A 26,804-nucleotide genomic window follows, 5' to 3' on the forward strand; every position below is an offset into this window, starting at 1 on the left:
AGAACATGGACTCCTCCAAGTATGCCATTAATTTGATCTTAATTTGATTTTAATTAATTTTATAATGAATGTTTTTAGAATGTTGGACTATTTTGATTGTTGTTAGCCGCCCTGAGCCCAGCTTCGGCTGGGGAGGGCGGGATATAAATAAAATTTATTATTATTATTATTATTATTATTATTATTATTATTATTAATACTGGGATCTGTGCGTTTTAACTTGTTCATAAACCATCTAGCATTAGGTGTGAGTAGTGAGGCGGTCAAGTTCACTGATGACACTAAATTGTTCAGGGTCAATAAAACAGAGCTCTGATTTGCAATGAAATGCAATTCATTGTAAAAATGTGTAAAGTGATATATGTTGGCACAAAACCACCTTAATTTCTCATCTATGCTCATGGGGTATGAATTGGTTGTGATGGACCAGGAACAAGATCTTGGCTTGCTGTGGATAGGTCAACAAAGATGTCTGTCCAGTGTGTGGCAGCCATGAAAAACACAAATTATATGCTAGGGATTATTAGGAAAGGAACTGAAAATAAAACTGTTGGTACCATAATGCTATTATACAAATCTATTTTGTGAGCACATTTGGAATACTGTGTTTAGTTCTGGTCACCTCACCTCGAAAAGGATATTGTAGGGTTGGAAAAGGTTCAGAAAAGGGCAACCAAAATGATTGTGTGTGTGTGTGGAGGGATTCCCCCATGGGGATAGGTTGCAGCATTTGGGAATTTTTAGTTTAGAGAAAATGCAAGTAAGAGGTGACATGACAGAAGTTTATAAAATTATGCATGGAAGGGAGAAAGTAGACAGAGGAAACTTTTTATCCAAGAGGATTGGACAAATTCATGGAGGAGGAAAAGGCGATCGATAAGCCAGGATGGCCATGCTCTGCTTCCACAGTTGGCGGCAGCAGTGCTTCTGAATACCAGTTTCTGGGAAGCACAAGGGGCTCATGTGCTCAGGTCCTGATCCCTGCTTTCCTACCAGCATCTGGTTGGCCACTGTGAGATCAGGATGCTGGACTAGATGGGCCACTGGCACTTCTTATGTACTCATGTTCATCTGCAAGGAAGAAGGAAGCCAGCTCCCAGGATGACTCAAAGAATGAGCAAGACATGGATGGGTCATGGTGGAATGCCCCCTTACCTTGCAAAGGGAGTTAGATTCCTCTGCCAGGAGAATGTTTTCAGTCCTTAGTATGGAACTGAAGGGGAGCAATTGTCTGCACTAGGTTAGGAGTTAGGTTTCCTCAAGTGGAATATCGAACTCCTGCCATGTTTTGGCTGGGAGGAGGGACAGGTGTATTTCCGCTGCACAGTGGAGAATGATCACCAGTGCACGTCACGAGAAGCGATGCACAATCCGTGGCAAACCTGTATCCCATTGTTGTTGGACTTCATTTCACAATGTCAGCCCTGACCAGCATGGCCAAGGATCAGGGATAATGGGAGCTGTGGCTTGTCAACATCTGGGCAGCCACCTGTTCCCCTTCCCTGGTCTATGGTATAAATGAGAGCTGCTTTAAGCATCAACACTACCCACCTTTCACCCCATGGAACCTTGGGAATTGTAGCATTTCAAAAAGCTATGATTCCCAGTGCTCTTTCCCAATGGCAGTGAAACAGTTTCAGGTGATGTAGCATGACTGTGCATTCTGAGGACCAGCTACACCCTCCGGTTCCTCCAGGTGGGTGTCATCTGGAGGAATAGGTGTGCTATATCTCTTTGTTGGACCAAGGTTTTGTTGCTACATTTATTTACTTATTTATTTGTCGCATTTGTAGCCTTTTCTCCAAGGAGCTCAAGTGTACATCGGGTTCTCCCGCTTATCACTTAATGGCCACAGCAACCCTGTGGGGTAGGCTAGGCTGAGAGGCAGTGGCTGGCCCAGGATCACACCCAGAGAGCTAGGGTGGTGAAGTAGGGATTCGAACCCTGGTCTCCCAGGTCCTAGTCTGGCACTCTTACCACTACACCACACTGCCTTTCGATTCACTGTCCCAGGGGGTTCACTTCCCTGAGGCTACTGATTCAGCATTTCAGTCTGAAAGGTAGTGTGACCTACTGGGCTGAGATTAGGGTTGGTGGTGTTGTACAAGAAGCTGTGCCAGCTTTTGCAGTAAGAATGAGCAGGAGGCACCCAAATCGCTGCCAGCTTCTTCACTCTGTGTTTCTCTCTCCTTGCAGTCAGTTTGGTACAAAATGCGCCCGTTGCCGGAGGCAGATCTATGCCAGCGACTGGGTCAGGAGAGCCCGCGGCAACGCTTACCACCTGGCCTGCTTTGCCTGCTTCTCCTGCAAACGTCAGCTGTCAACTGGAGAGGAGTTTGGCTTGGTGGAGGAGAAAGTCCTGTGCCGGATTCACTATGACACCATGATCGAGAACCTCAAGCGCGCAGCAGAGAATGGTAGGTGGACACGCCCCCCCCCGGGATGCCTGCTTACCCCCTCTGTGAGACGGTAGGAGGTGTGATCCCTTCCCCTCAACCCTGGACTTATCCTGGTTGATGTCTCTCGACAGAAAAGCGCAGAGATGCAATGCACTCCAAGCAGCTCACAAAGGATAACTAAGCAGAGCGGAAATGTGTCGACTTCCGGAAATTGGCCTCCATGTGTTTCTAGGTGTTGAATATTCTCCAGATACGTGCTAGATATTTGCCAGAAGTCTACCAAATACTTGATCTCTATATTTGCAAACTATTTTTTGTTGTTGTTGTTGTTCCGTTATTTCTTGCTCGGCGATATCTGGTGGGCAGCATGCAATGGCATTCAGTATCTGACAAGGGCTGCCATTTTCCATTTGGTGCTTACTATTCATTATTTATTTACTGCATTTATACCCCCACCCCCTTTTCTTCCAAGGGTCTCAAGGTGGTCACATGGTCCCCCCCCCATTCTTCATGTAATCCCCACCATAGCCCTGCAAGGTAGGTTAGGCTGAGAGAGGCAGCGACTCACTCCAAGGTCACACACCGTGTCCTTCATGGCCAAGTGGGGATTTGAACCCAGGACTGACTATGGCACTCTAACCACTGCACCACACTGGCTCTCCAAAACCCAAGTCACAAAGAGATGCCAGCCGGCCACTTTCAGAGAGGAAGGCTTGTAGCTTAGTGGGCAATGCACCTGTCCTTCGTGCAGAAGGTCTCGAGACCAGTTCCTGGAATTCCTAGGGAGAGTAGGGAACTCTTAGGCCTCTCTGACTGTCATGGGGAATCCTGCGGACTGTCATTTTGGGAAGGGTGCTGGCCCCACAGACCTACAGTTCCCAACACGCTTAACAACTACTGTTCCCAAGGTTCTTTGGGGAAGGTTCTCCCCATGGTTGTAAAAGGGGTATGAGAAAGCTTTAAATGTGTGGTTGGGATGTGGCCAAAGACTTCTGCCTGAAGACCTGATGAGCTAAGGTGGACTATACTGGGCTAGTGGGACCAGGGATCTGACTTAGTATAGCTTTTTAAAATGTAACTAGTGGGAAGTTTTCCTTGGAAGGGTCATAGAATCATAGAATTGCAGAGTTGGAAGGGACCACAAGGGTCATCTAGTCCAACCCCCTGCAATGCAGGAAATCTTGTTACCCATTGTGGGGTTTCAACTCATGACCCTGAGGTTAACAGTCTCATGCTCTACTGCATGGGTAGGCAAACCAAGGTCCGGGGGCCAAATCCAGCCCAACCACTTTCTAAATCCAGCCCACAGACATCAGCATGGGAATCAGCATGTTTTTACATGAGTAGAATGTGTCCTTTGTGGGGCATAGGAATTCATTCATTCCTCCCCCCAAAAATATAGTCCGCCCCCCCCCCCACAAGGTCTGAGGGACAGTGGACCAGACCCCTGCTGAAAAAGTTTGCCGACTCCTCTACTGGTTGAGCGATTCCAATGTGAGGCCCGGCTCAAAACATTTTGCCATCTGAGGCAGAAGACAAGATGGGAGGAATGGCTTCCTTCCAAAAAACTCGGCTCTTGGGGAAACCAGCAATATCACGAGTGCTCCTGTAAAAGGAGGGCAAGGGAGAGGGAGGGGGAAGAGAGCGAGCATCTTCCTCCGTGGAATCTTTCACTGCCAAGCAAATGATACTAAGCAAATGGGACCAACAGCCCAATTCATCCTGACCTACAGAGGCAGGCAGAATGATATGGAAATGGTTAAGTCCGACAGTTTTAGAAGATTGGTGAATAGCCATTCCCGAGTTGGAACTAGGAACACACAATTGAAAACCTGCCTGGCAAAAGTTGGTACCACCTTCTGCTACTGCCAGAGGAACTGTGTGTGTCTGTGACAGACATCCCCTTGGAAATAAAGCTGCAATTGAAATTATTCAACTCCCATTGCAAATCAAGTGAAATTCAGCCAAAAAGTCCACTTCAGCGGAATTTGGGGGAACCACTTGAAGCATCCGTTGTACGGAGCTATCTGCATGGCTTTGGTGGGATTTGCTCCTTGCAGACAGTGGAAAGTCTGTAGATTTTGATCAGACACCTGATTTGGAGTTGAAGAATTTCAGCTGCAACTGTAGGTGGGATTTCTAATCTGCTTCCAGAGCCAGTGTTCTTTTGAGATGGAAGGAGAAGTCTTCTTCCTCCCTGGAGCTCACACTTACATGCTGTCTGCGTGCCTGAAGCCTACCCAGTGCTGGATATAAGCTAAACAAGCTATAGCTTAGGGCCCCACTCTCTTGGGGGCCCCCTAAAAATTTAAAGGAAAAAAAACCTGGATGCACATTTCCAAAATGAGATAAAAAACAAATAAAATAAAACCTACATACAGTTAGAGCATAATAATTATTTCACTATTAATATACTTATTCTTAACTGTATTTCAGTTCAACAATTACCATGTTTTTCGCTCCATAAGACACACTTTTTTCTTCCTAAAAAGAAAGGCGAAATGTCTGTGCATCTTATGGAGCGAATGCGTGGTCCCTGGAGCTAAATTGCCGAGGAGTGAAAAGCAGATCATGTGGTTTTTTTTGAAAGAGGGAAGTGGGTGTTGAAACAAAGCCACTGATGGGCAAGCGATCGGGGAGGGAGATAAGGGATGCTAGCAATAAAGGAGGCTGCCTGGGGGTGGGGGAGGTAAAGACAATGAACTTGCAAGGAGAGGAGACAGGAAGGTTAAAGCAATGAGGAGAAAAATTAGAAGAAAAGAAGGAGCAAAAAACCCCGCTCCAGCTAAGGAAAAGACACTAAGGCAAACAAGAAGAAAGGGAGTGTTGAAAGGAAGCAGCTGACCAGCAAGCAATCGGGAGGGAGATAAGGGACGCTAGCGATAAAGGAGGCTACCTGGGGCAGGGAAGTAAAAGCCCATGGATCCTCAGGATTTTTGCATTGGGTCACCCCAAATTCACCACCTGATCACATAGCATGTCCATGGCTACAGCCTGCACCAAAAAAATCACGCACCCACTGTTCTCAGGATTTTTGCATTGGGCTACCCTAAACTCTTTGACCAAACTGCGGGAGGCAGTGGAAGACAGGAGTGCCTGGCGTGCTCTGGTCCATGGGGCCACGAAGAGTCGGACACGACTAAACGACTGAACAACAACAACCCCAAACTCACCGTCAAAGCAGATGTCTGTGGCCACAGTATGAACCACAAAAATCATACATCCACTATTTCATTCAGAATATTTTTTTTCTTGTTTTCCTCCTCTAAAAACAAGGTGTGTCTTATGGAGCGAAAAATACGGCAGTTTGATAAAATGCATATTTTGTTATGTGCAAATGGCTTTAGATACCCATTAGGTCTATAAATTAGCATATATTCAACACCAAAAACAGCGACAATTTGTTGTTGACAAAGGACAGCTGGACATATAAAGGGCCCCATTGCTTTCAGTAGCTCAGGGCCTCATTAAACCTAAATCCGGCCCTGAGCCTCCCAGTGAGTCCCACCTGCGCTGCGACCAGTCAAATCAGTCTCTGGCAAACCGCAGGCAACCTCTCCTGACCCGCAGCAAGACTTTCCAAGGGAAGTCCTTCACACGAGCCCTGAGGAAGCATATCTGAGACGCTCTGGTGAACGCTGCAAAGGAGCCATCCTTCTCAACAGCTCTGAGTTGCAAAAGTGTCAGAATTCGGATACATGCCTGGAGCCTCAGCTACTCCTGCCGTAGGATGGTTGCTGCTAATTCATGCCACACTTTTAAAAGCGCAGCATAAACATAGCACGATCTTTATATGCTTGTCAGAAGAGCCATTTGTGGCATCAGACCAAAAGCCCATCTGGTCCGCCATCAAGTTTCCAACAGTGGCCAAACAGATGTGCATTCAGGAAGCCCAGAAGTGGGGCACAAAGGCTGAAACCCTCCCTACTGTTTCCCTCCCACCAGCTGGCTTTCAGTGCTGTACCTGGAGCACGTTTACCTGCAATGGCTAGCAGCCATTGATAGACCTCTTCCATGAACTTCTCTGGCCCACTTATAAAGCCATCTAAGGCAATGACCACAATCTAATATTGTGGCAGTAATTTCCACAGGTTAATTATCCACAGTGTGGGTTTATTTAGGGTGTTCTGATTTTTTATTTTTTTTTGGCCAACCCATTTCAGTAGACACCTCTGAGTTTAGGGTGGTAGCTGGTGTCTCCAGATAGGGCTTGACAGTTCCCTGTCTGAATAACCACTGCCGACCTGTAGATGCAGCGGTTCTCAACCTGTGGGTTCCCAGAGGTTGTTGGACTACAACTCCCATCATCCCTGAGCTCTGGCCTTGCTAGCTAGGGGTGATGGGAGTTGTAGTTCAACAACATCTGGGGACCCACAGGTTGAGAAAGGCTGCTGTAGGGTGTAGACAATACAGTCATACCTCAGGTTACGAACGCTGCGGGTTGCGGATCACGCCAAACCCGGAAGCACAAAATGACATCACGCACATGCTCAGAAGTGCTGAGTTGCGTCATGCACATGAGCAGATGCGGTGCTGTAGGTTGTGAACGCTGCGGGTTGCGAACGTGCCTCCTGCACGGATCATGTTTGCAACCTGAGGTATGACTGTACTGAACTAGATTGTTTGACGCAGTATAAGAGAGCTTCCTATGTTCTATAAAAGGTCAAGGGGAATGAATATCTTTCTACACTATTAATAATTTTATTCACCTCTCTTATGCACTTCCTTTCAATTCCCCGCTAAATTAAAATACCCCGTCCTGGTATCCCTTCCTCATAGGAGAGTGGCTCCAGCCCCTTGATCATTTTAGTTGCCCTCTGGGAGCTTTACAAAACCGTTTTGAGACAGGTAGCAGAAACATGGCATTCCGAAATAAGCCACAGCACAATATTTCAGCATTTGAAATTTTATTTTCAACCTCCTTTCTGACTGGCTCCTCGGAGGGGAGTCACCGTTTCACAGTTGCTTGCCACACACCAGGTCAACATTTTCATCAAGCTACTGTAGAATCATAGAACTGCAGATTGTGAAGGGACCCTAAGGGCCATCTAGTCCAACCCCCTGCAATGCAGAAATCACAGTTCAAGAATCCCTGGCAGATGTCCATCCAACCTCTGCTTAAAAACCTCCAATGAAGGGGACCCCACTACTGAGGTTCCCAGTCACCTCAGTGACTCAGACTCTGTTGGTGCATGATATGCGAAGTTAGGGTTTGTGCATCAGCTGCTGTTTGAACTTACTTTGAACTCTTTCCCCTTTCTTTGCCCACCCACTCAGTGTGGAGATGTTCTTTTGGAGCTCCATGCAGATCTTTGGGGAGCTCCACCACTTGCCATCCTCCACTGCAACTGAGAATTACCCATCTATCCCTCCTCTCTTCTTCTCCTCTGTTCTTTAATTAGTCACCCAACCAGAAGAGGACCTGTACTCTTATCCACTGTAGAACTGTAGACATCTAATGAAGGTGGGCAGTTTGAAGATTCAGGAAGGATAAAATAGTGTCCTCCTTCATGCAGCACAAACTAAGGAACCTGCTACCCCAGGAGGCAGTGATGGCTTTGAAAGAGGATTGGACAAGTTAATGGATGAGGAGAGGGCTATTGATGGCTGGCAGTCACCACGGCTTGGCTCTGCCTCTACAGTGGGAGGCAGCACTGCTTCTGAATACCAGATGCTAGAAACCACAGGAGGGGGAAAGTGTGGCTCTTGTGCTCAGGTCCTGGTTTGCACTGGGGGCCACTGTGAGAACAGGGTGCTGGACTAGATGGGGCCCCTTTGGCCTGATCCGGCAAGTTCTTCTTATATTCTTTTTGCCCAACATGGGGCTGGAACCCACAACCTTTAGATTGAGTTTCATGCTCTACCAATTGAGCTGTTTCTGGCTTCCAATTGTTTAATGTGTAGCAACAACTAAGTGTCTCTATCCTCCTTAAGGAGCAAATTGTCATAAGCAGGATTGGATTCTTTGTGAATGGATTGTGCACTCAGTTTAGTTCCAGTACTGAAAACAAATTGCTAGGCTTAAAGTATGTCCCGAGGCATCCTGCTCTTTCATTCCAACTAATATGTCTTTTCTGCTAGATCTAGAGTTTCTAGTAAAGAAAAATGCAAAGTAAGTCTGACAAGCCTAAAGCCTGCTTGCCCTTCTTCTACAGTGGAGATAAATTCACTCATTTGTCAACTCCTTATTCTCTGTCATAAGCCTTTCACATCTTTGTAAACAGTCTTCCAAGATGCTCTCCTGCCTCCGATTTGCATACATTTTTTACTGTTTTTAGCAATATACTCTTTAGATCTGGATTCTGTGCTTGGGCACTAGATCTGTAGGTATCTGAAGTACATGCAGCTGATATCTGTGTATGTACAGAGACTTGTGCTCAATGCAATGGATTTTCTAGCTTTCCCACTTCTCAGAAGTTGCCTTACTATCTCAACGTTCATTTGTATCACCAAAGTATGTGCTTCTCCCTATTTGGACAGGACTCACACTTCCTAAAGCAAGCTCATTTGCCTTTTATAGCTTTCTTGACACTGCTTTTTAACCACTCTAGCATTCTTTTGGATTGGTCCCATCTTTCTTAATCCATGGTGCACATTTCATCCCAGCTTCTATCACGGTGGTTTTAAATAACCACCATGACCTCCTTGCCTCTTCCTTTTAACAAATCTTAACATTTATGATCTAGTTAGAGAGAGCAATGTTTTTCAACAAAGCATCTCACACAAGTCTTGGGTATGCCTTGTTACAGATAGGTAGCTGTGTTGGTCTGCCATAGTCAAAACAAAAAAAATTCCTTCCAGTAGCACCTTAAAGACTAACTAAGTTAGTTCTTGGTATGAGCTTTCATGTGCATGCACACTTCTTCAGTGTGTATCTGAAGAAGTGTGCATGCATACGAAAGCTCATACCAAGAACTAACTTAGTTGGTCTTTAAGGTGCTACTGGAAGGAATTTTTTTTGTTTTGGGTATGCCTTGTGATTGACAACAATATCCATGGATGATTGTCTCACAACAAAGAGAAAACATGAAATGGTGTGCTTGTGGATTGTGCAGAACTGCCTGTGAATCTGTGGCTGCACAGAACCTGTTTATGTAGTCATTTCCAGTGTGTGTGTGTGTGTGTGTGTGTGTGTATGTGTGTGTGAATTTCATTAAGTAATCAAAATATTTTACAACAAAACACAGAGGCAGGTGGTGACTTGCTATTATAGATCCACAGTACATGGTTGGATATGACAGTAGAACATGAAGAGGTTCAATCTAAAGTAAGACAAGAAAATAAGATTATTGTTCTTGCAGAATGGAGAGGGCTAGTAATAATGCATATCAGTATGTAATCAGTACCAAATAAAGCCAAATTTGGTGGGAACCTGCCAGTCATGACTTTGTTTCTTAATGTACATCAAAAACACCCACTACATGGCAGCACAGTCAATTGGCTTGCTTGGCAGGTGAAATTCACATTGAATGAGTCAACTTTTCTGAAATTGAAATATGTAGGGTCTTCTGAAACCAAATATGAGGGGGAAAGTGTGACGTATTTCTCCATCGCTGGGTAACAATCAATATATCCACAACCAACAATCATATAATAAGAGTTTTACAAAGTAGTTCTGCATCATCAACTTTGCATATTGATAATACGAACATAGAGCCTGTGTTCTGTTTGTTCTTAAATCATTATTATAGGAGGTTCTGTGCTGGATACAAGATTCCGTGCTTATGTGTGGGACCATTTGTTTTGGGAAAATGCACATGAGTTTCTCAGGACCCCCACATTTTCCTTCTTCAAGACAGTGGATTTTCAGGCCTTTGAACAAAGGAGGAAAGAGAACAGCACTCAAACGAGGGTCCCATGTGGTCCTCTTCAGCCCGGGTGCTTTCCTCCTCCTCCTCCTCCAAATTAATGTGTGTGTGATTCCCAAGAGATAAAACTTTGCCCAAGTGCTAAGAAGTTGTCTGATTTTTCTTTTCTGAGAAAATGTGAGACTGGGGGGTGGGGGGGGGGGAGAGGCGTATGTAACAGGCCATCTTGGGCTGCAGATGGAAACGATTTCAGAGAAGGGGAGAGATCTCAAAATGAAAATAATCCGTGTTTCTGTTTACAAGGTTTAAGCGAGGAGATGAAAACAAAATCAAACCAAGATGCAGGAGTGAGCTGGGAAGGGGGTGGGCGTCTGAGGCGCTCATTTGTGGCGTGTCCTGGGCTAGTGTGGTCCAGCGGCTTGTTAGCAGCTTAGACTTGGACCCGGGTTCAGGCGCTTTCTGGGCTAGGGAAGCTTGCTGGGTGGCCTTGCTCAAGCAAACAGGGATCTCCCTTGACCTTCAGCCTCTTGTTTGCAAAAGGGGGATCTGAGTGACTTACCTTACAGGTCAAGAAACAAAGAGTAAGGCTGTGCTCACACTCCTGGTTACTGGGCACTCAACTGGGTTGATAAATAAATGCATCTGTAGCCTGTACTTTGTTATGAGATGCTGCTACAGTGGATGCTCAGGTTGCGAACGAGAATCATAGAATCATAGAATAGAATCATAGAATCATAGAGTTGGAAGAGACCACAAGGGCCATCGAGTCCAACCCCCTGCCAAGCAGGAAACACCATCAGAGCACTCCTGACATATGGTTGTCAAGCCTCTGCTTAAAGACCTCCAAAGAAGGAGACTCCACCACACTCCTTGGCAGCAAATTCCACTGTCAAACAGCTCTTACTGTCAGGAAGTTCTTCCTAATGTTTAGGTGGAATCTTCTTTCTTGTAGTTTGGATCCATTGATCCGTGTCCGCTTTTCTGGAGCAGCAGAAAACAACCTTTCTCCCTCCTCTATGTGACATCCTTTTATATATTTGAACATGGCTATCATATCACCCCTTAACCTCCTCTTCTCCAGGCTAAACATGCCCAGCTCCCTTAGCCGTTCCTCATAAGGCATCGTTTCCAGGCCTTTGACCATTTTGGTTGCCCTCCTCTGAACACATTCCAGTTTGTCAGTGTCCTTCTTGAACTGTGGTGTCCAGAACTGGACCTGTGCGATCTGTGCGAGAGGCATGTCCGCAACCCGCAGCGTCCGCAACCCGCAGCGGTATGTCTGTGCATGTACGGGTTGCGATTCAGCATGTCTGCCCATGCACAAAGCACAATTTAGCACTTCTGTGCATGCGTGACCGCCGAAATCCAGAAGTAACCCGTTCTTGTACTTCTGGGTTTTGGTGGTCCACAACCTGAAAAAAAACAACCTGAAGCATCTGTAAACCGAGGTATGACAGTATTTGATGTGGCTGGGTCTCAAATATGTGAAGGGCTGCCATATGGAAGATGGAGCAAGCTTGTTTTCTGCTGCTCTGGAGGGTGGGATCCAAACCAATGGATTGAAACAGCAGGAAAGGAGATTCTGATTAACAGTAGGAAGATTAGAGCTGTTCAAGAGTGGAACAGACTCCCTCGGAAAGTGGGGACTCTCCTTCATTGGAGGTTTCTAAGCAAAGGTTTGCCATGGATTCTTTAGGTGTGATTCCTGCATGCAGAGGATTGAGCTAGATCAGGGGTCAGCAAACTTACCGTGCCTCGGGCTGGTGTCTCCAGTGTTGATCATGTGGCGGGCTGGAGGGCGGGGGATCGCATGCCCACACGTGTGCGCACAGGCTATTTCTGGCGCATTCTGAGTCGGAGGAGCACCGGAAATAGCTTGTGGGCATGTGCACGGGCCTCCTCCGACCCGGATGTGCATCGGAAATAATGCTTGTGCATGCACAAATAATGCTTGCGCATGCGCACAAGCTATTTCCGGTGCTCCTCTGACCTGGAAGCAGGCAGCCACACAGCACCAGTAAGAGAGGGCAGTGGCAGTGAGGTCGCCGTGGGTCAGATGAGTCCCAAGGGCCTTAGTTTGGGGACCCCTGAGCTAGATCATGGGTAGGCAAACTAAGGCCCAGGGGCTGGATCCAGCCCAATCGCCTTCTAAATCCAGCCTGCGGACAGTCCAGGAATCAGGGTGTTTTTACATGAGTAGAATGTGTCCTTTTATTTAAAATGCATCTCTGGGTTATTTGTGGGGCATAGGAATTGGTTCATTTTCTCTCTCCAAAATATAGTCTGGCCCCCCACAAGGTCTGAGGGACAGTGGACCGGCCCTCTGCTGAAAAAGTTTGCTGACCCCTGAGCTAGCTAGCCCTCGGGGACCCCTTCTAACTATATAGTTCTATGATTATGTAAATGAGCTTCACACCAACTGGAGTCCTGAAGCTGTTTCTAATCCATCTCTAGTCAAGGCGTGAACACCCCTGCACAGGGCAAAGGCACCCCCCATCAACACCCCCCCCCACTGGAATGTACAAGAACAGTAATGAAACTGACACTAAGAAAGCCATGCTGGTGTGAACAGCTGAGGGGAGAAAGAGCACTATGGGACACACAAATTCTCTGCGCTCTAAGCCATCAATTTGAACACACCCTAATAATGAGAGGGTGGTGCCATTCCCCTGAGTTTTGGGGATCAAATAGGTTTGGCACACAGGTCAGTATCAGGCCGTGGCTGTACAAATGCAGGCAGCTCTCCCATCTCCTCTAGCAAGGGCTGCCCCATAGCAAGCAACAAAGCAGCAGGCGTCTTGTCCTTAGAGGTTGCCAGGTTCAGACATGATGAGAGTCACATACAGGGCCAAGGTGAGGCATTCCACGTGAATTTTGTGGTGGTTTAAGAGCAGCACAATGGCAAAAATTCGGTTCATTTCACTGCCATGGAGTGGGGTGTGCATGCGCCTGTTGTGTTTGGGTTTTTCTTCTTTTTGTCTTCTGTCGTGTTTTGCCCGAAATGTCTGGTGGTGTAGAAATGACAAAGGTTTTGCTGGCCCCCATATCTAGTGAACTCTGTCTTCTTAGACACTAATGATCTTTGGGATACCCCCCCCCCTGAAATATATATTGTTGTTTTGTTTTGGGGATTGGGGGGGGAGGGGGAGTTGGTTGGTTGTTTTTACTCCTGCTCAAGGACTAATGGGTAATTTCATCTGGGAGCTGGAAAGGAACTCCCTTTTTGCTTCAAAAGGGGATTCAAGAAATCACGGAGGACAGATCTGCCAGTGGCTATTATTAGGTATGGCGGCTAAATTGAGCCTCCATCTCCTGACGCAGTCTGCCTCTGAATACTAGTGGCTGGGCAGCAACGGGGGGGGGGGGGGTTAATGCATTTGTGTCTGGCTTGTGTCTCCCCACTAATTTGTCTAATCCTCTTTTTAAGCAATCCAAGTTGTGTGGCCATCAGCCAGTTCCATAGTTTAACTGTGTGCTATGCGAAAAAGCACTTTCTGCCCTAAAATGCCCAGCATTGCATAATAATAATAATAATAATAATAATAATAATAATAATTTATTATTTATACCCCGCCCATCTGACTGGATCTCCCCAGCCACTCTTGGCAGCTTCCAACCAAATATTAAAAACAATACAGTACAGTGTCAGACATTAAAAACTTCCCTAAACATGGCCGTCTTCAGGTGTTGTTTAAAAGTAAAATAGTTGTTTATTGCCTTACGTCTGATGCGAGGGCGTTCCACAGGGCGGGTGCCACTACTGAGAAGGCCCTGTACCTGGTTCCCTGTAACCTCACTTCTCGCAATGAGGGAACCGCCAGAAGGCCCTTGGTGCTGGATCTCAGTGTCCGGGCTGGTTGATGGGGGTGGAGATGCTCCTTCAGGTATACAGGATCGAGGCCGTTTAGGGCTTTAAAAGTAAGCACTAACACTTAGAATTCTACAGGACGGGTCATCCAGCTTGTTTCTAGTAATCTGAGAGAGGGACAAAATGCACCTCTCAGTCCATTTTCCCCACCCTGTGCATGACTTTGTACACAAGCCTCAAATGTTGCTTCCTTTCGTCATCGTGACGAATTCCTCTTCCAGTCCCTAGATAATTTTTGTTGCCCCCCCCTTTGTTGTCCAGCTCTACAATGGACTTTTTTGAGTTCTGGCAACCAGAACTCATAAACTGGGTTTATGGAAGACAATCTTACTCGGCTACGAGTGATCGCCAAAGAAGAAGATGATTCCAAGTTTTGTTGCGCCACAGATTTATATAAAGCCCTGCCTGCGTCACACTCCCCTCCCTGCTCCTCTGCTGGCTGAATTTGTGTGGGGCTTTAGCCTGGCTCAACCAAAGTCCCAGCTGATGCAGTCATTGCTTCGGCATTCTGTCTCTAGACATCTAAGCAAAGCCGTCCCACTTTCAAGGTGTCGTTTGTGGCTCCTGCTGTCTGCTTCACAGCCCAGGATAGGCTCTGCCCTGCCAGCCCTTCCTGTGGCTCAGGATGCTGATTCCCCAAAGAGGGAGATGTCAGCTTGGAGGGCAGATGGTGGGCAGAGGCCAGGTGGCAGCTGTGGGTGGGGTGTGCCTTCCTGCTTGCTCCAGGGAGGGGACACAAAAAGCGCAAGCGGCAATTCCATTTGGCATGTACGTTTCCTCTGGGAATCGCAAAGCGATTTCGCCTGTGTTGCAAGGCTTTTCTGGAGAAGGGAAAATAAACACATGTTGCTGAAGCTGAGCTCCATTAATCATCCTGCAACAACGAGTCAAACTGTTCAAAAAAGAAGAAAATTCCTTCAACTGGGGCCAAGATAATCACATCCCAAATCTTGCCTCCAAACTGAATATCTTGGAGGATGAGGAGCCTGACCAAAGCTGCTGAAGGGTTCCCACAGTTGCTAGAGTCTCCGTCTGCGTTAAGACTCGAGTCCCTGTCATCACTCAGAAGATATGGCTAAACACAGGAATTAACCATTGTGACCCTGGAGTCGGTGGCTGCAAGAGCCACAGAATAAATGGGCTCACCCGTGCAAGGTGGTTTGAGCACAGAACGCCAATCCTGTCCTGACTGCACTGGCTGCCAATCAGTTTCTGGGCCCAATCCGAAGTGCTGGTTTTGACCTACAAAGCCTTAAACAGCTCAGGACCACAATACCTCAAGAACCGCTTCTCCACATATGAACTGACCCAGACCCTACGATCATCATCTGAGACCCTTCTTTGTGTGCCTCCTCCATGAGAGGTCTGAAGGGTGGCAACATGAAAACAGGGCCTTTTCTGCAGTGGCTCCCCATTTGTGGAATACTCTCCCCAGGAAGGTTTGCCTGGCTCCTTTGTTACATATCTTTAGTTGCCAGGCAAAAACATTCCTCTTCTCCCAGACCTTTGGCTAATTAAACAATCTATAGCCTTTTAAACAGTGTGTGTCTAGAAGTATTGTTTTTGCTTGTTACTATGTTGTGTATTTTTGTGTTTTTATATTGTAAACCACCCTGTGATCATCAGATAAAGGGTGGTATGAAAATGCTGTTGTTGTTGTTGTAACTCCCAATGCGACTTATGCCTGTGGGTTCTGAAGCAGTGGCTTTCTCTCTCTTTGTGTGGGTATCTTTGGCACAGAATATTCTTGAGCATCCTATGTGTGGCTGGGGCAGTTGTGGAATGCTGATCAACAGTGCAGCTTCTGTGAGGAAAGTGAAAGGTCAATCTGACTGGTGAAGGTGGGGGAATCACACAGAGCCTGCAAGGGATTGTGAGCTGTTGGACGTAAAAGAGGAGCTTAGTGACTAGGAGAAAGCAAAAAGTTGAGGAGGGCTTGTGCTTGATAGCAGCTGATGTGGGAGTGCTGTGTTCTCGGCAACCCGCCATCTTGTCTTGAACATTGGGAAACAGGCCAACAATGAGCTGGACCTGGCTTTCATTAGCAAACTGACGCTGGGTGGAAAAGGATCACCCATGCAGACCGGAGCAGCAAGGATATCCTTTCTCCACTTCTGTTTCTCTCATTAAAGCTGCTGTAGCTGCTGATGGGGAAATATGAGGAGGAAATGTCCAAATAAATGACTGGTGGGGTGCTGTTGGTGGAGGGGAAGGAACTGGATGGTCTAATAAGCTAGGTATTTTAGGTGGTGGTAGGATCTGGTGATGACTGGGTGAGAATATGTGGTAGGTAGATATTCCATCTATATATACCCATTTAGGGCTGTGGTTAAGTGTGTTGCACTAAGACCTGAGAAACCAGGGTTCAAATCCCCACTCAGCCATTGAGCTCACTGGGTGACCTTGGGGACCAGTCACTGTGTCTCAGCCCAACCTACCTCACAAGGTTGTTGTGGGGATTAAATGAGAAGGTCGGGACCGTGTACACCACCTTAAGCTCCTTGGAGGAAAAAGGTAGAATATAAATGCAATAAAATATAAGAAGAAGAAATAAAATAAAATAAAATAATAAAACCACAACAGACTACCAGTACTTGTGCCTAGAACAGTTAGCAGTGTAGGAGTTGATAAAGATGCCCAAGTTTCCCAATCAAGGGCCTAGTCCTCATGAAAAACTCAGGCTGAGAGAAGTGCTCAAAGCACACACAAATAGCTTTGTCCAGGTACCTTGAAGCTTTTCAGACCCGGGACCCACTTTTAACCCAAACATGCATTTTGGGATCCATTTCTTAATATTTCACCAGATAATTGCACAGTGGTAGTGCTCCTGTTGCTACCCGCTTTGTACCAGGCCTCAGCCCACTAGTGCAATAGTGTGTGTGTGTGTGTGTGTGTGTGTGTGTGTGTGTGTTAAGAGGTAAGGGGTGGCAGGGGGCACTGGAGGTGTAAATGACTATCAGACTTTGAAAAGCTGACGTCACCGGATCAAGTTCATCCATTTTGCCGAATGATTTTGAATAAATGTGCAATTAATCATTACTGTTTTTACTTTTATTGTGTTATTCTCCTCCTTACTTGGATTGCGCAAACGGCTGTTCTGAAAAATGTTTTTGGTAGGGTGCAGAAGGGGGGCCCTGAGGATGAGCTTGTGGAACCAGGGGGGCAGCAGCCTGAAAAAGTTTGGGAACTCCTGTACTCGTAGGTCCTGACCCACCAGCTGAAGATCAGCGTTCAGCCAATACGCACCAGACTCACCCTTTGTTCCCTTGCAGGTAATGGCATCACACTGGAAGGGGCGGTCCCGTCTGAGCAAGACAGCCAGCCAAAACCAGCAAAGAGAGCCCGGACCTCCTTCACCGCAGAGCAGCTACAGGTAGAGAGCCGGGTGGGCTCTCTCAAGAGTGGTAGTGGGATGCAGGACGAGGAGAATGCTGGCGACATGCCTGGGTTACTCTTGAGTATTGTCCTCCTCTTAGGTCATGCAAGCACAATTCGCTCAGGACAACAACCCAGATGCACAGACCCTTCAAAAGCTGGCAGACATGACAGGGCTGAGCAGGAGAGTGATACAGGTGAGGCTTTCAGCACGGCACTGGTGGCCAAAAGGACTTGCCCTGTGGGCCACCAAAACCACCCGTCTGCATCAGACCAAAAGATCCATCTAGCCGAGCTCCTTGGTCTCTTACGCCAACCCGCAGGATGCCTACGGAAGCTTTGCAACCAGGTGCTATGGGCATCTCAGACCCTGTTTTTGTTTGGTTCCCTGAATTGTGGGCGGGGCGGGGTGGGGGGCGGGGGTTTGCCAACATTCCACGGAGGAATGACAGTCTCAGAGTATTACCCAGAAACCGAGATGCTGTAAGGGAACCGAAAGGAGCAGGGTGGGGTGGAGGAAATGGCCCGTGCAGAGCATGCAAAGGATTGTGGAAGGAAAAGGTACAGGGAAGCTAGCAGTTTCATAGGATCTCAGAGTTGGAAGGAACCCAAAGGCTCATCTAGTCCAAACTCTTGCAATGCAGGTTTGAGGAAGAGCTAGTGCAAATGGTAAGGAAAAGCATGGAGTGCTTTCTTAATAATAATAATAATAATAATAATAATAATAATAATAATTTGCACCCCACCCAACTGGCTGGGCTTCCCCAGCCACTCTGGGCGGCTTCCAACAAGGATTAAAAATACATCAAAATGTCACACATTAAAAACTTACCTGAACAGGGCTGCCTTCAGATGTCTTCTAAATGTCAGGTAGTTGTTTATCTCTTTGACATCTGATGGGGGGGGGGGCGTTCCACAGGGTGGGTGCCACTACCGAGAAGGCCCTCTGCCTGGTTCCCTGTAGCTTTGTTTCTCGCAGTGAGGGAACCGCCAGAAGGCCCTTGGAGCTGGACCTCAGCGTCCGGGCAAAACAATGGGGGTGGAGACGCTCCTTCAAGGATACTGGGCCGAGGCCATTTATAATCATAATCACAAACTCTCAGGACTGGGAAATATTTTAATGCTTCCCTGTGGCAAGAACTGCAGAGGATTCTAGCATGGCGGGGGGGGGGGGGGGAGAGACCTTTCCCCCTAAAGAGCTAACTTTCCAAATGCAGGGTATGTCCATGTATTTTAAACAGCAAGGGTGCATTCAAAAAACACGATCCTCTCCAGCACTAGGAATTATGCCATTCCAGGTAAACTGTACTGCAAGCTTTCCCAAAATTCTGAATTAGCTTGAAGGGGGAGGTAGGGGAGACTGTAAAATGTCCACAGGATGCTCTACTCGATAAACAAAGACAAAGGGTGGTGGGGGGAATGAGATGCTAAAATGTCTGATTTATTACTCATAAAATAATGTTTAATTGACCTGAGGTGGGTCTGTAGTAAGACACTCTGGCAATGGCTGTGGTGACAGAGGATGATGAGCCCAGCTCATCCATTCTGAAGCCGATATATCAGAGAAAGAGAGGAACAGACCGCTTGGGTTACTTTCTCCGGTAGCCTTGCTGTCATGTGACACTCCAGGGAGTTGGGCTAGATGACACTTTGACTTTGGACCCCTTCCAACTCTACACATCTATGATTCCATCTTGCAGACATCCTTTTTGCTATCAACCTGACTTCTCCCCAAGACCCCTCTTTTGCCCATCAATGGTATATATTTTTGTGCTTCTATTTTCCTCTGATGTATTCTCAACCAGGGTGAAACAGAAGCACCAGGAGTGGTATTCAACTAAGTCTTACTCAGAGCAGACCTACTGAATTTAATGGGCCATGTTCACTGAATTCAATAGATCTACTCTTGAGTACTAGGGACGCGGGTGGCGCTGTGGTCTAAACCGCACAGCCTTGGGCTTGCCGATCAGAAGGTCGGAGGTTTGAATCCCCATGACGGGGTGACCTCCTGTTGCTCGGTCCCTACTCCTGCCAACCTAGCAATTCGAAAGCACGTCAAAGTGCAAGTAGATAAATAGGTACCGCTCCGGCGGGAAGGTAAACGGCATTTCCGTGCACTGATCTGGTTCGCCAGCAGCGGCTTAGTCATGCTGGCCACATGACCCGGAAGCTGCACGCCGGCTCCCTCGGCCTATAGAGCGGGATGAGCGTCGCAACCCCAGAGTCATCCACGACTGGACCTAACGGTCAGGGGTCCCTTTACCTTTACTCTTGAGTAAAACCTAGCAAGTTTTTTTTTTTTTTTTTACAAAATCAACACAGCTGTGCCTCCCTCTCAAAACGCCTCTTGCATTCCAGGTTTGGTTTCAGAACTGCAGAGCGCGCCATAAAAAGCACACGCCCCAACACACGGTGCCCCCATCTGGAGGCTCCCAGTCCCGCATCCCTTCGGTGTTGCCTGACGACATCCACTATTCCCCCTTCAGCAATCCTGAACGTGCAAGAATGGTGACCTTGCACAGCTACATAGAAAGTAAGTGTTGACAGCCGCGCTTAAAAACAGCGTAGCGGCTGAGAAAGCTGACGTAGCATGCATTAGGTTCAAGTCTCATCACTGCAGGAATAGCCAGACAAACCTCTCTCTCTCTCTTTTTCTCTCTCTCAGCCTCAATCCTCTAGTTTGCATGATGGGGGTATCAGTACTGACCTATGCTACAAGGTGGTGCAGGTGACACACCTTAAATATCACGGCTGCTATCCTAAACACACGTGCTAGGAGTGGGCAACCTCCAGCCCCTGTTAGCCTTGGCCTTATTTCACAGGGCGCTCAGATTCATTTCATATGGGTGGCAAGTACGGAAAAAGGGAGGGAGGGAGGGAGGGAGGGAGGGAGAGAGAGAGAGAGAGAGAGAGAGAGAGAGAGAGAGAGAGAGAGAGAGAGAAGAGCTGTCCCCTTCGGCCTCTGACCCCAGCCACCAGTGACCCTAGGTCAGGCATAGGCAAACTCCGGCCCTCCAGATGTTTGGGACTACAATTCCCATCATCCCTAGCTAACAGGACCAGTGGTCAGGGATGATGGGAATTGTAGTCCCAAACATCTGGAGAGCCGGAGTTTGCCTATGCCTGCCCTAGGTCCTCACCAGTGCCAGCCTATGGTCCACAACCCTCAACAGATTGATTTATTTCAGCCCATATATCTATACTACAGTCATACCTCATGTTACGTTTGCTTCAGGTTGCGCATTTTCAGGTTGTGTCCCGTGGCGATCCGGAAGTAACGGAACGGGTTACTTCCGGGTTTTGCCACGCACGCATGCGCAGATGCACAAAATGACATCACGTGCATGCACAGAAGCATCGAATTGCAACCCGCAGATGCGGGTTGCGTTCTTTTCAGGTTGCGAACGGGCCTCCGGAACGGATCCCGTTTGCAACCAGAGGTACCACTGTACTTAATACATAAAATATCTCTAAGATGCTGGACGATTCAGGATGGATAAAAGAAAGGACTCCTTTGCACAGCGCATAGTCCAACTGCGGAACTTTCCTCCCACAGGAGGCAGTGATGGCCACTAACTTAGAGGGCTTTAAAAGAGAATCAGGCAGATTTGTGGAGGAGGAGAGGACTGTCCATGATTACAAGCCGTCATGGCTTGGCTAGGCCTCCACAGGAGGATAGAAAGTACTCGTGTGCTCGGGCCCTGCTTGCAGACTTCCCATAGGCATCTGGGTGGCCACTGTGAGAACAGGAGGCCGGACTAGAAGGGCCCCCTTTGGCCTGATCCATCGGGGCTCTTCTTAGGTTCATTCATGGTGGTATCAGTACTGTAGCTCCTTCTTCCGACACACCTTGCCCTTCAAGAACTCTGAGCCTCTTGGCTCTCACTCATGGCTCTCACACCTCTTGGCAAAGAGGGTCTCCTCAACCTGCCGAGCTCACTCCAAAGAGAGTGTGGATCTTGAGAGAGAAAAGGATTACCCACCCCTAGACTAGGTAAGGAGCTCCATTGGATAAATTGGGATGAAGTTGTGTACAGAGGATTGTTGTGATCCAAGGTGTTGAGTGACCAAGAATCTCTCCATGAAACAAACCAACTGACCCTGTCAAAAGGATGGAATTTAAATGTGGAGGGAGGTGCCTTAGATGAGGATGAATCCCCCCCCCCCGTTTGCTTATTGGGTTTCCATAAGGCTTGCGTTGCTCCTCACAGGGATCTGAAATCCTGCTCCTATCTCACACAACTAAGCCAGGTGCAACTCAAGGTGCCCTCTGTTACCTGCCTTTCATGACCTCTCACATGTGCGGGACCATCACTGTGTCTTTTGGGCACTGCACATGCATAGCTGTCAACTTTTCCCTTTTCTTGCGAGGAATCCTATTTGGAATAAGGGGATTTCCCTTAAAAAAAGGTAAACGTTGACAGCTATGCGCACATGTGCACAATGGCATGGGGAGATAGCAACAGCTGGGACTGGAGTACCAGTTACCAGAACATGCAGCAGAATGAGGTATTGAGGTGGGTGGGAAAAATCACTTGGAGAGACTCTGTAACCCTATTTGGTGCATAAATACAGGGCGAGTCCTTTAAAAGACTCACCCTGTACTTTGAGATAAATATTTTGGGAGAATTGGGATACCAACCTTCCGAGAACAGAATACTTCACAGCGTCATGCTTTCTCCTTAAAACCAATATTTTTGTAGCTGGTGTTTCTCATGCCCTGTGGCTTCCTCTCATTGCCCTCCACTTGTGAAGCCAAGGGGCACGGAATTCTCAAAAGCACACCAGCAATGCTTTTTGTTTGATCACAAAAGAATAAGGCTCGAAGCTGCCTTCTCATTCACAGGTCAGGTACAGTGTGGACAGATGCATTGCCGCCTCCCTTATGCTGCCCCTCCTGTGCATCTCAAAGCTGACATGGAAGGACCCCTGTCGAGTAGGGGGGAGAAGGTAAAGGTGGTCTCACTTCTGCAATAACCAGTGCTGCTTCCATACCTCCCACCCCACTGCCCCACCTCCACAATTCCGCAACGCTATTCCCACAATCCGATGCAAAAGAGCCACCCAGTCTAGCTAGAGCAGTGATGGCCAAACTTGGCCCTCCAGCTGTTTTGGGACTACAATTCCCATCATCCCTGACCACTGGTATGATTTCTTTGTGCATGGGGACGAATCCATAGCATGGTGCTGGGGATTATGCTTTGTATGCAGGAGGCCACTGGTTCAATCTCTAAGATATTGGGTAGCAGGACTGGGAAAGGACCTCATTAGCTGAAGCCTTGGGAGAGTGGTTGTCAATTGGAATAAGATGTCCTGGGCTTGGTGGAGCAGTGGTTTGTTCTGAGCTGCTCACTTCCTTGCCCAAGGGGTGAAAAGCTCCAAGAGACAACACCAAATATTCCAAGACTTATGGAATATTTGCAACTCTTGCTTTGTTTTCAGATACACAAGCAGAGCACAAGTGGAGGCCAACAGCTGGTGCCTCCTGCAATGTGGCAGATCAGCTCCCTTGCATAAAATCCCCAAGGGCAGAGACCTTGAACCCCACCCCTGCAGCCTTCAACAAGCTCTAAGCTTTGCTTCTTGTTGCCTCTACACACAGACACACATGTGGCTCACGGCATATTTCTTTCCACATTTCATAGAATTGTAAGTTGGAAGGGACCCCCGGGGGTCATCTATTCCAACCCCTTCTATATTTGACAGCCTACCAGACTGCAGCTTTCTTCAACACTGGTGATGAGACAGCACTGCCACACTAAGTGCAGCAAGGTACTGGGAAGGGGAGAGGAGAGGAGAGAAGAGGGGGAAAGGGCAGGCATGAAGCACACGGCTCTGCCCTCCAACCCATCATTGCCCAAGGCCACTGCTGCCTCCTGCCTTGTGGCTGGGCTTCCCCCTGCAAGCTGGCGTGGTGTCACCTTTCCCACGCACAGTCAATCTCATATATACTGTATTCCCAACCATCTCCCTGCTACCATCCTGGGCTACTATTCCACAACTTGCTTGACAGAGGAGTGGTTGGGCAGCACAGTATATTCACTTGGAGGCCCTCAACCAGTTTGGCACTTTCTTTAAGAGGAAGAGATGTCGCGGGGGGAGGCATTGCTGACAAGAAGCCTAGAGGGCTCAGGGTGACATTGGGGAGGTCCCTATAAGTCTTGAGTGGCTCAGGGGCACAAAGTGATCCTCTGTTGGTGAAAGAGGCACTGCAGACTGGGGTGTGGAGAAGCTTTCCCTTTTGTGTTGTTGCACAGGCCCCCACCATAGCTCTGGGTTCTCCAATTGTGTGTTGCTGAGTCCCTCTGTATGGCTTTCCCGACAGGTCATCCTCTTCCAGTACTGACTGCTCCTGCTCCTCGTGACGTCCCAGGGATACTTGGTGGTGGTGGCACTGAATCATACACACCAGCCAATCCACAGAAACTGCAGACCCTCATGCTGCGGTAATCCACCCGTGGTGGCACTCCTGATCCCCTTCCACGTGAATCTCTACTGCTCTGCAGCACAATCCCGATGACCGCTGAGCCCGTGACTTCCCTTGTGGAACCGTTTGGCTTTCAAAGACTCCAAGGCAGCGCATCTCCCTGGCAGAAGAAACCAAGGACTTCAGTTCAGTAGAGTTTCAACAGCATGCACTGTGGACTTGTTTCTTTCAGTGCTTTTGGGCTTGTATCTTTCAATGCTTGTCATCAAATGCTTTACAACCACCTGGTCTTTGACCTTCCCTGTAGGGAACATGCCCACCTACAGGGGGTCTGCAGCTCTGAACACCAACGTGGGCTATCTGTGTCAGGAGAGTTCTATCCAAGCGCCACACACACTTCCAACCCAGTCACCACCCAACATCAGGGGGGGGGGTGCATTTGTGGAATCAAATCCTTCCCAATTCCTAGGAGCCACAATCAAGTTGTCAGGGTCTAGGTCCCAGCACAGAACTGAGAAAATATTTGACTATTCCTTGATGTCAGCACCAAACTTTTTAACAGCTGTGCAATGAACAGGTGCCTGGGATTCTTAGTGTTGCAAAAACTATTGATTTGTTTACCACTTGGGGGGCCTTGGCTAAAGTGTATTATACTACAGAAATAAATGGATAATTATGGTGATGATGAAACCTGGAATTTCAGCTTGATATCTCCTCCCCTATACAAAGCACAGAACTGTCTTACTCTGATTGGCAGCAGCTCGCCAAAGTCTCAAGCTCTGCTTCACCATAAATGGATGGCTGCTGGATGATACATTGGTGCCAGTGCAAACTAGCCCTCTGTCAAAAAAATTCATTGCCCTCCTGTAGATCCATTTCCCTCCCTCTTTTATCATCCATCCAAAATGTATGCAGTGCCAGAGCCACTCCTTGGGAACAAGTCCATGAGCAATTACTTACCACCCCTCCCAGTTAGAATTGATTGTTCCCTTAGCCTCCTTCCATGAGGGCTGCTTCTCCTGGGCAGTTGGCTCAAAAGGCACAGGCACAGGTTTCCCTGTCACTGCAGTGTTGCCAAGCTGGGTTGGTCCACCATTTCAGTGGTTTTGATCTCTGTGGTTGAGGCTTTTACCAGTGGGAGTTTGGAGCAGGGGCCAGCTCAGACTAGCATCTTAAAGGTAAAAATGAGGGTGCCCGGGTGTGGGGTAGGGACGTGTCCTCCTTTTCTGGAATGGTTCCTGAGTTTCTGGTTGAGGACTGCAGTACTATTTGGGCATGGCTGAAGCAGCTGCCTCCATGGCAGCCTTGCACCCAGAAGCCACAGGTGTGCTGTTGGGGATGCAGGAATGCACAAGACCTTTGTCCCCTCTGCTGGGAGGGGCGTATTGCCACTTAGGACTGCTCATGCGCCTTTGAAACCAAACATGAACACATTGCTCAATGTGGTAGCACTTGGTAACTGAGGGAAAAGAGACTGACTGTGCAACTCAGTCCTAAGCAGCCTTCCTCAGAAGCTCAACAGAGCTCTGCACTCTCCAGTAAGTGTGCAGAGTTGCAATCTTAAGAATGGATGCAGACCAGGCACACACATCAGGCCTTCCTAGGATTTCCCATAACTATTCTTAAACGTAAAAGCAACTGCAAAGATGCAGACTGGATCAGGGCCAGTCTGGTGCTGGGCGAGCTTTTTTTTCCCCATTAAAAAAACACAACAGCCTGCATTTTCTCAATTTACCGGTAAATTACCCCTCCCCCAAAGCTGCTTTTGCTTATAGTGGAAAACATGCAGGCACACTATGTACGAGTGGCTAAGAGGTGAGGACTAGCCCAGTGCAGAAGAATAGACAGTTGCAGTCAACTGTTATATCTAAAGTGAGTATTGTAATCTTTCTCTCCCCCCGCCCCCCCCCCGCCAATCCTATTCCTCATCTCTGCAGGAAGCCTTAGGCTGTGTTCCTTGCAAATCTCAGGAAGCAGCCAGGACCAGCTTTTTAAACTTGAGAAATCTTTTTGGCTCTGTCGTGCAAAAACTGGAAACAATTCATAATTAAACGATGCCTATGGAAAATAAACGACTGTCCTGAGAATGCAACACATCCCCTAATTATTTTAGTCCACTGACTCTCGTTAGCCAATGTGTTTACACTGACTGATGGTGTTGGGGAAAGTCTTATGCCGGGTCCAAACAAACAAATCTGAGCAAAGATGCTCTTTGCATTCAGTTTGCTGACTCTGTAGTTGTCGAAACAGTTTTACAGGGCAAGAAAGCCAATGTTCACCCTGATCCAACAGTTATGATACGCATGCAGTGGCTCTGATGCTTGCAGATGAAGCTCCATGTCAGCTGCAGCTGCTCCATTTGTTTGACTGTCACACTGAACTGAACAGGCAAGCCCTCTGCTCCCATGGAACTCGACATGATCACTGGAAGCCCTTTGGCGTCTTGGACTATGGGCAGCTACACTTTTGTAAGGTATTTACAAAACTGTTCCTGACTGTGCCTCTCCCCTGTCAAATCTTTTGGGCTAAAATTAATTGGAAGTCTTTTGAAAGACTTGAATTTGAAGCATCGGTGCTAAATTGTCATGTACTTTCTTGCCTACCCCAGAGTCAGTGAGTTATGTCCCCACTAGATAGGCCAACGATCCTATTTTAACGCAAGGCTGCAACAACGGACAGTGGCCTAGATGGGGCTGGATGCACTTCATATAAAGGCAAAACTTGGTATTGGGCATGGAACTCAGCTTTGTTTTGTTGTTGTTTTTTTAAATGATATATAAGGTTTCTAGCCCTTAAGGCTAGAAATGTGGATATCTGGCAGAACATTAGAAGGCAGGGCACATCTTAGGAATGCTTCCCAGGAAGTAAGGAAGGCAAGACTTTCATGCATAGCCCTCCCCGCCCCCCTCCTTGGCAAAACCAGAATG

At 47.6% G+C, this 26,804-nt stretch overlaps 1 protein-coding gene across 7 annotated transcripts in view; it reads left to right on the forward strand.

Annotated features, from left to right (window-relative positions):
* Positions 1-24,567, forward strand: part of LHX6 (LIM homeobox 6) — a 38,241-nt gene extending 13,674 nt beyond the window's left edge. For 3 of the 7 annotated variants that reach the window (XM_083721848.1, XM_083721849.1, XM_083721853.1), the window contains 7 exons: positions 2,197-2,417; positions 17,348-17,448; positions 17,552-17,647; positions 19,809-19,983; positions 22,297-22,400; positions 23,096-23,222; positions 23,776-24,567. In XM_083721848.1, coding sequence (XP_083577974.1) covers positions 2,197-2,417; positions 17,348-17,448; positions 17,552-17,647; positions 19,809-19,983; positions 22,297-22,400; positions 23,096-23,212 — 814 coding nt within the window. In that variant the 3' untranslated portion in view covers positions 23,213-23,222; positions 23,776-24,567. The remainder of the gene's footprint in view (positions 1-2,196; positions 2,418-17,347; positions 17,449-17,551; positions 17,648-19,808; positions 19,984-22,296; positions 22,401-23,095; positions 23,223-23,775) is intronic. The other 4 variants (XM_083721850.1, XM_083721851.1, XR_014560091.1 and 1 more) reach the window with 3 other exon arrangements.
* The last annotated feature ends 2,237 nt before the right edge of the window (positions 24,568-26,804 follow it).

The sequence above is a fragment of the Podarcis gaigeae genome, assembly GCF_964106915.1.
Source record: "Podarcis gaigeae genome assembly, chromosome: Z".
NCBI classification, from domain to species: Eukaryota; Metazoa; Chordata; class Lepidosauria; order Squamata; family Lacertidae; genus Podarcis; species Podarcis gaigeae.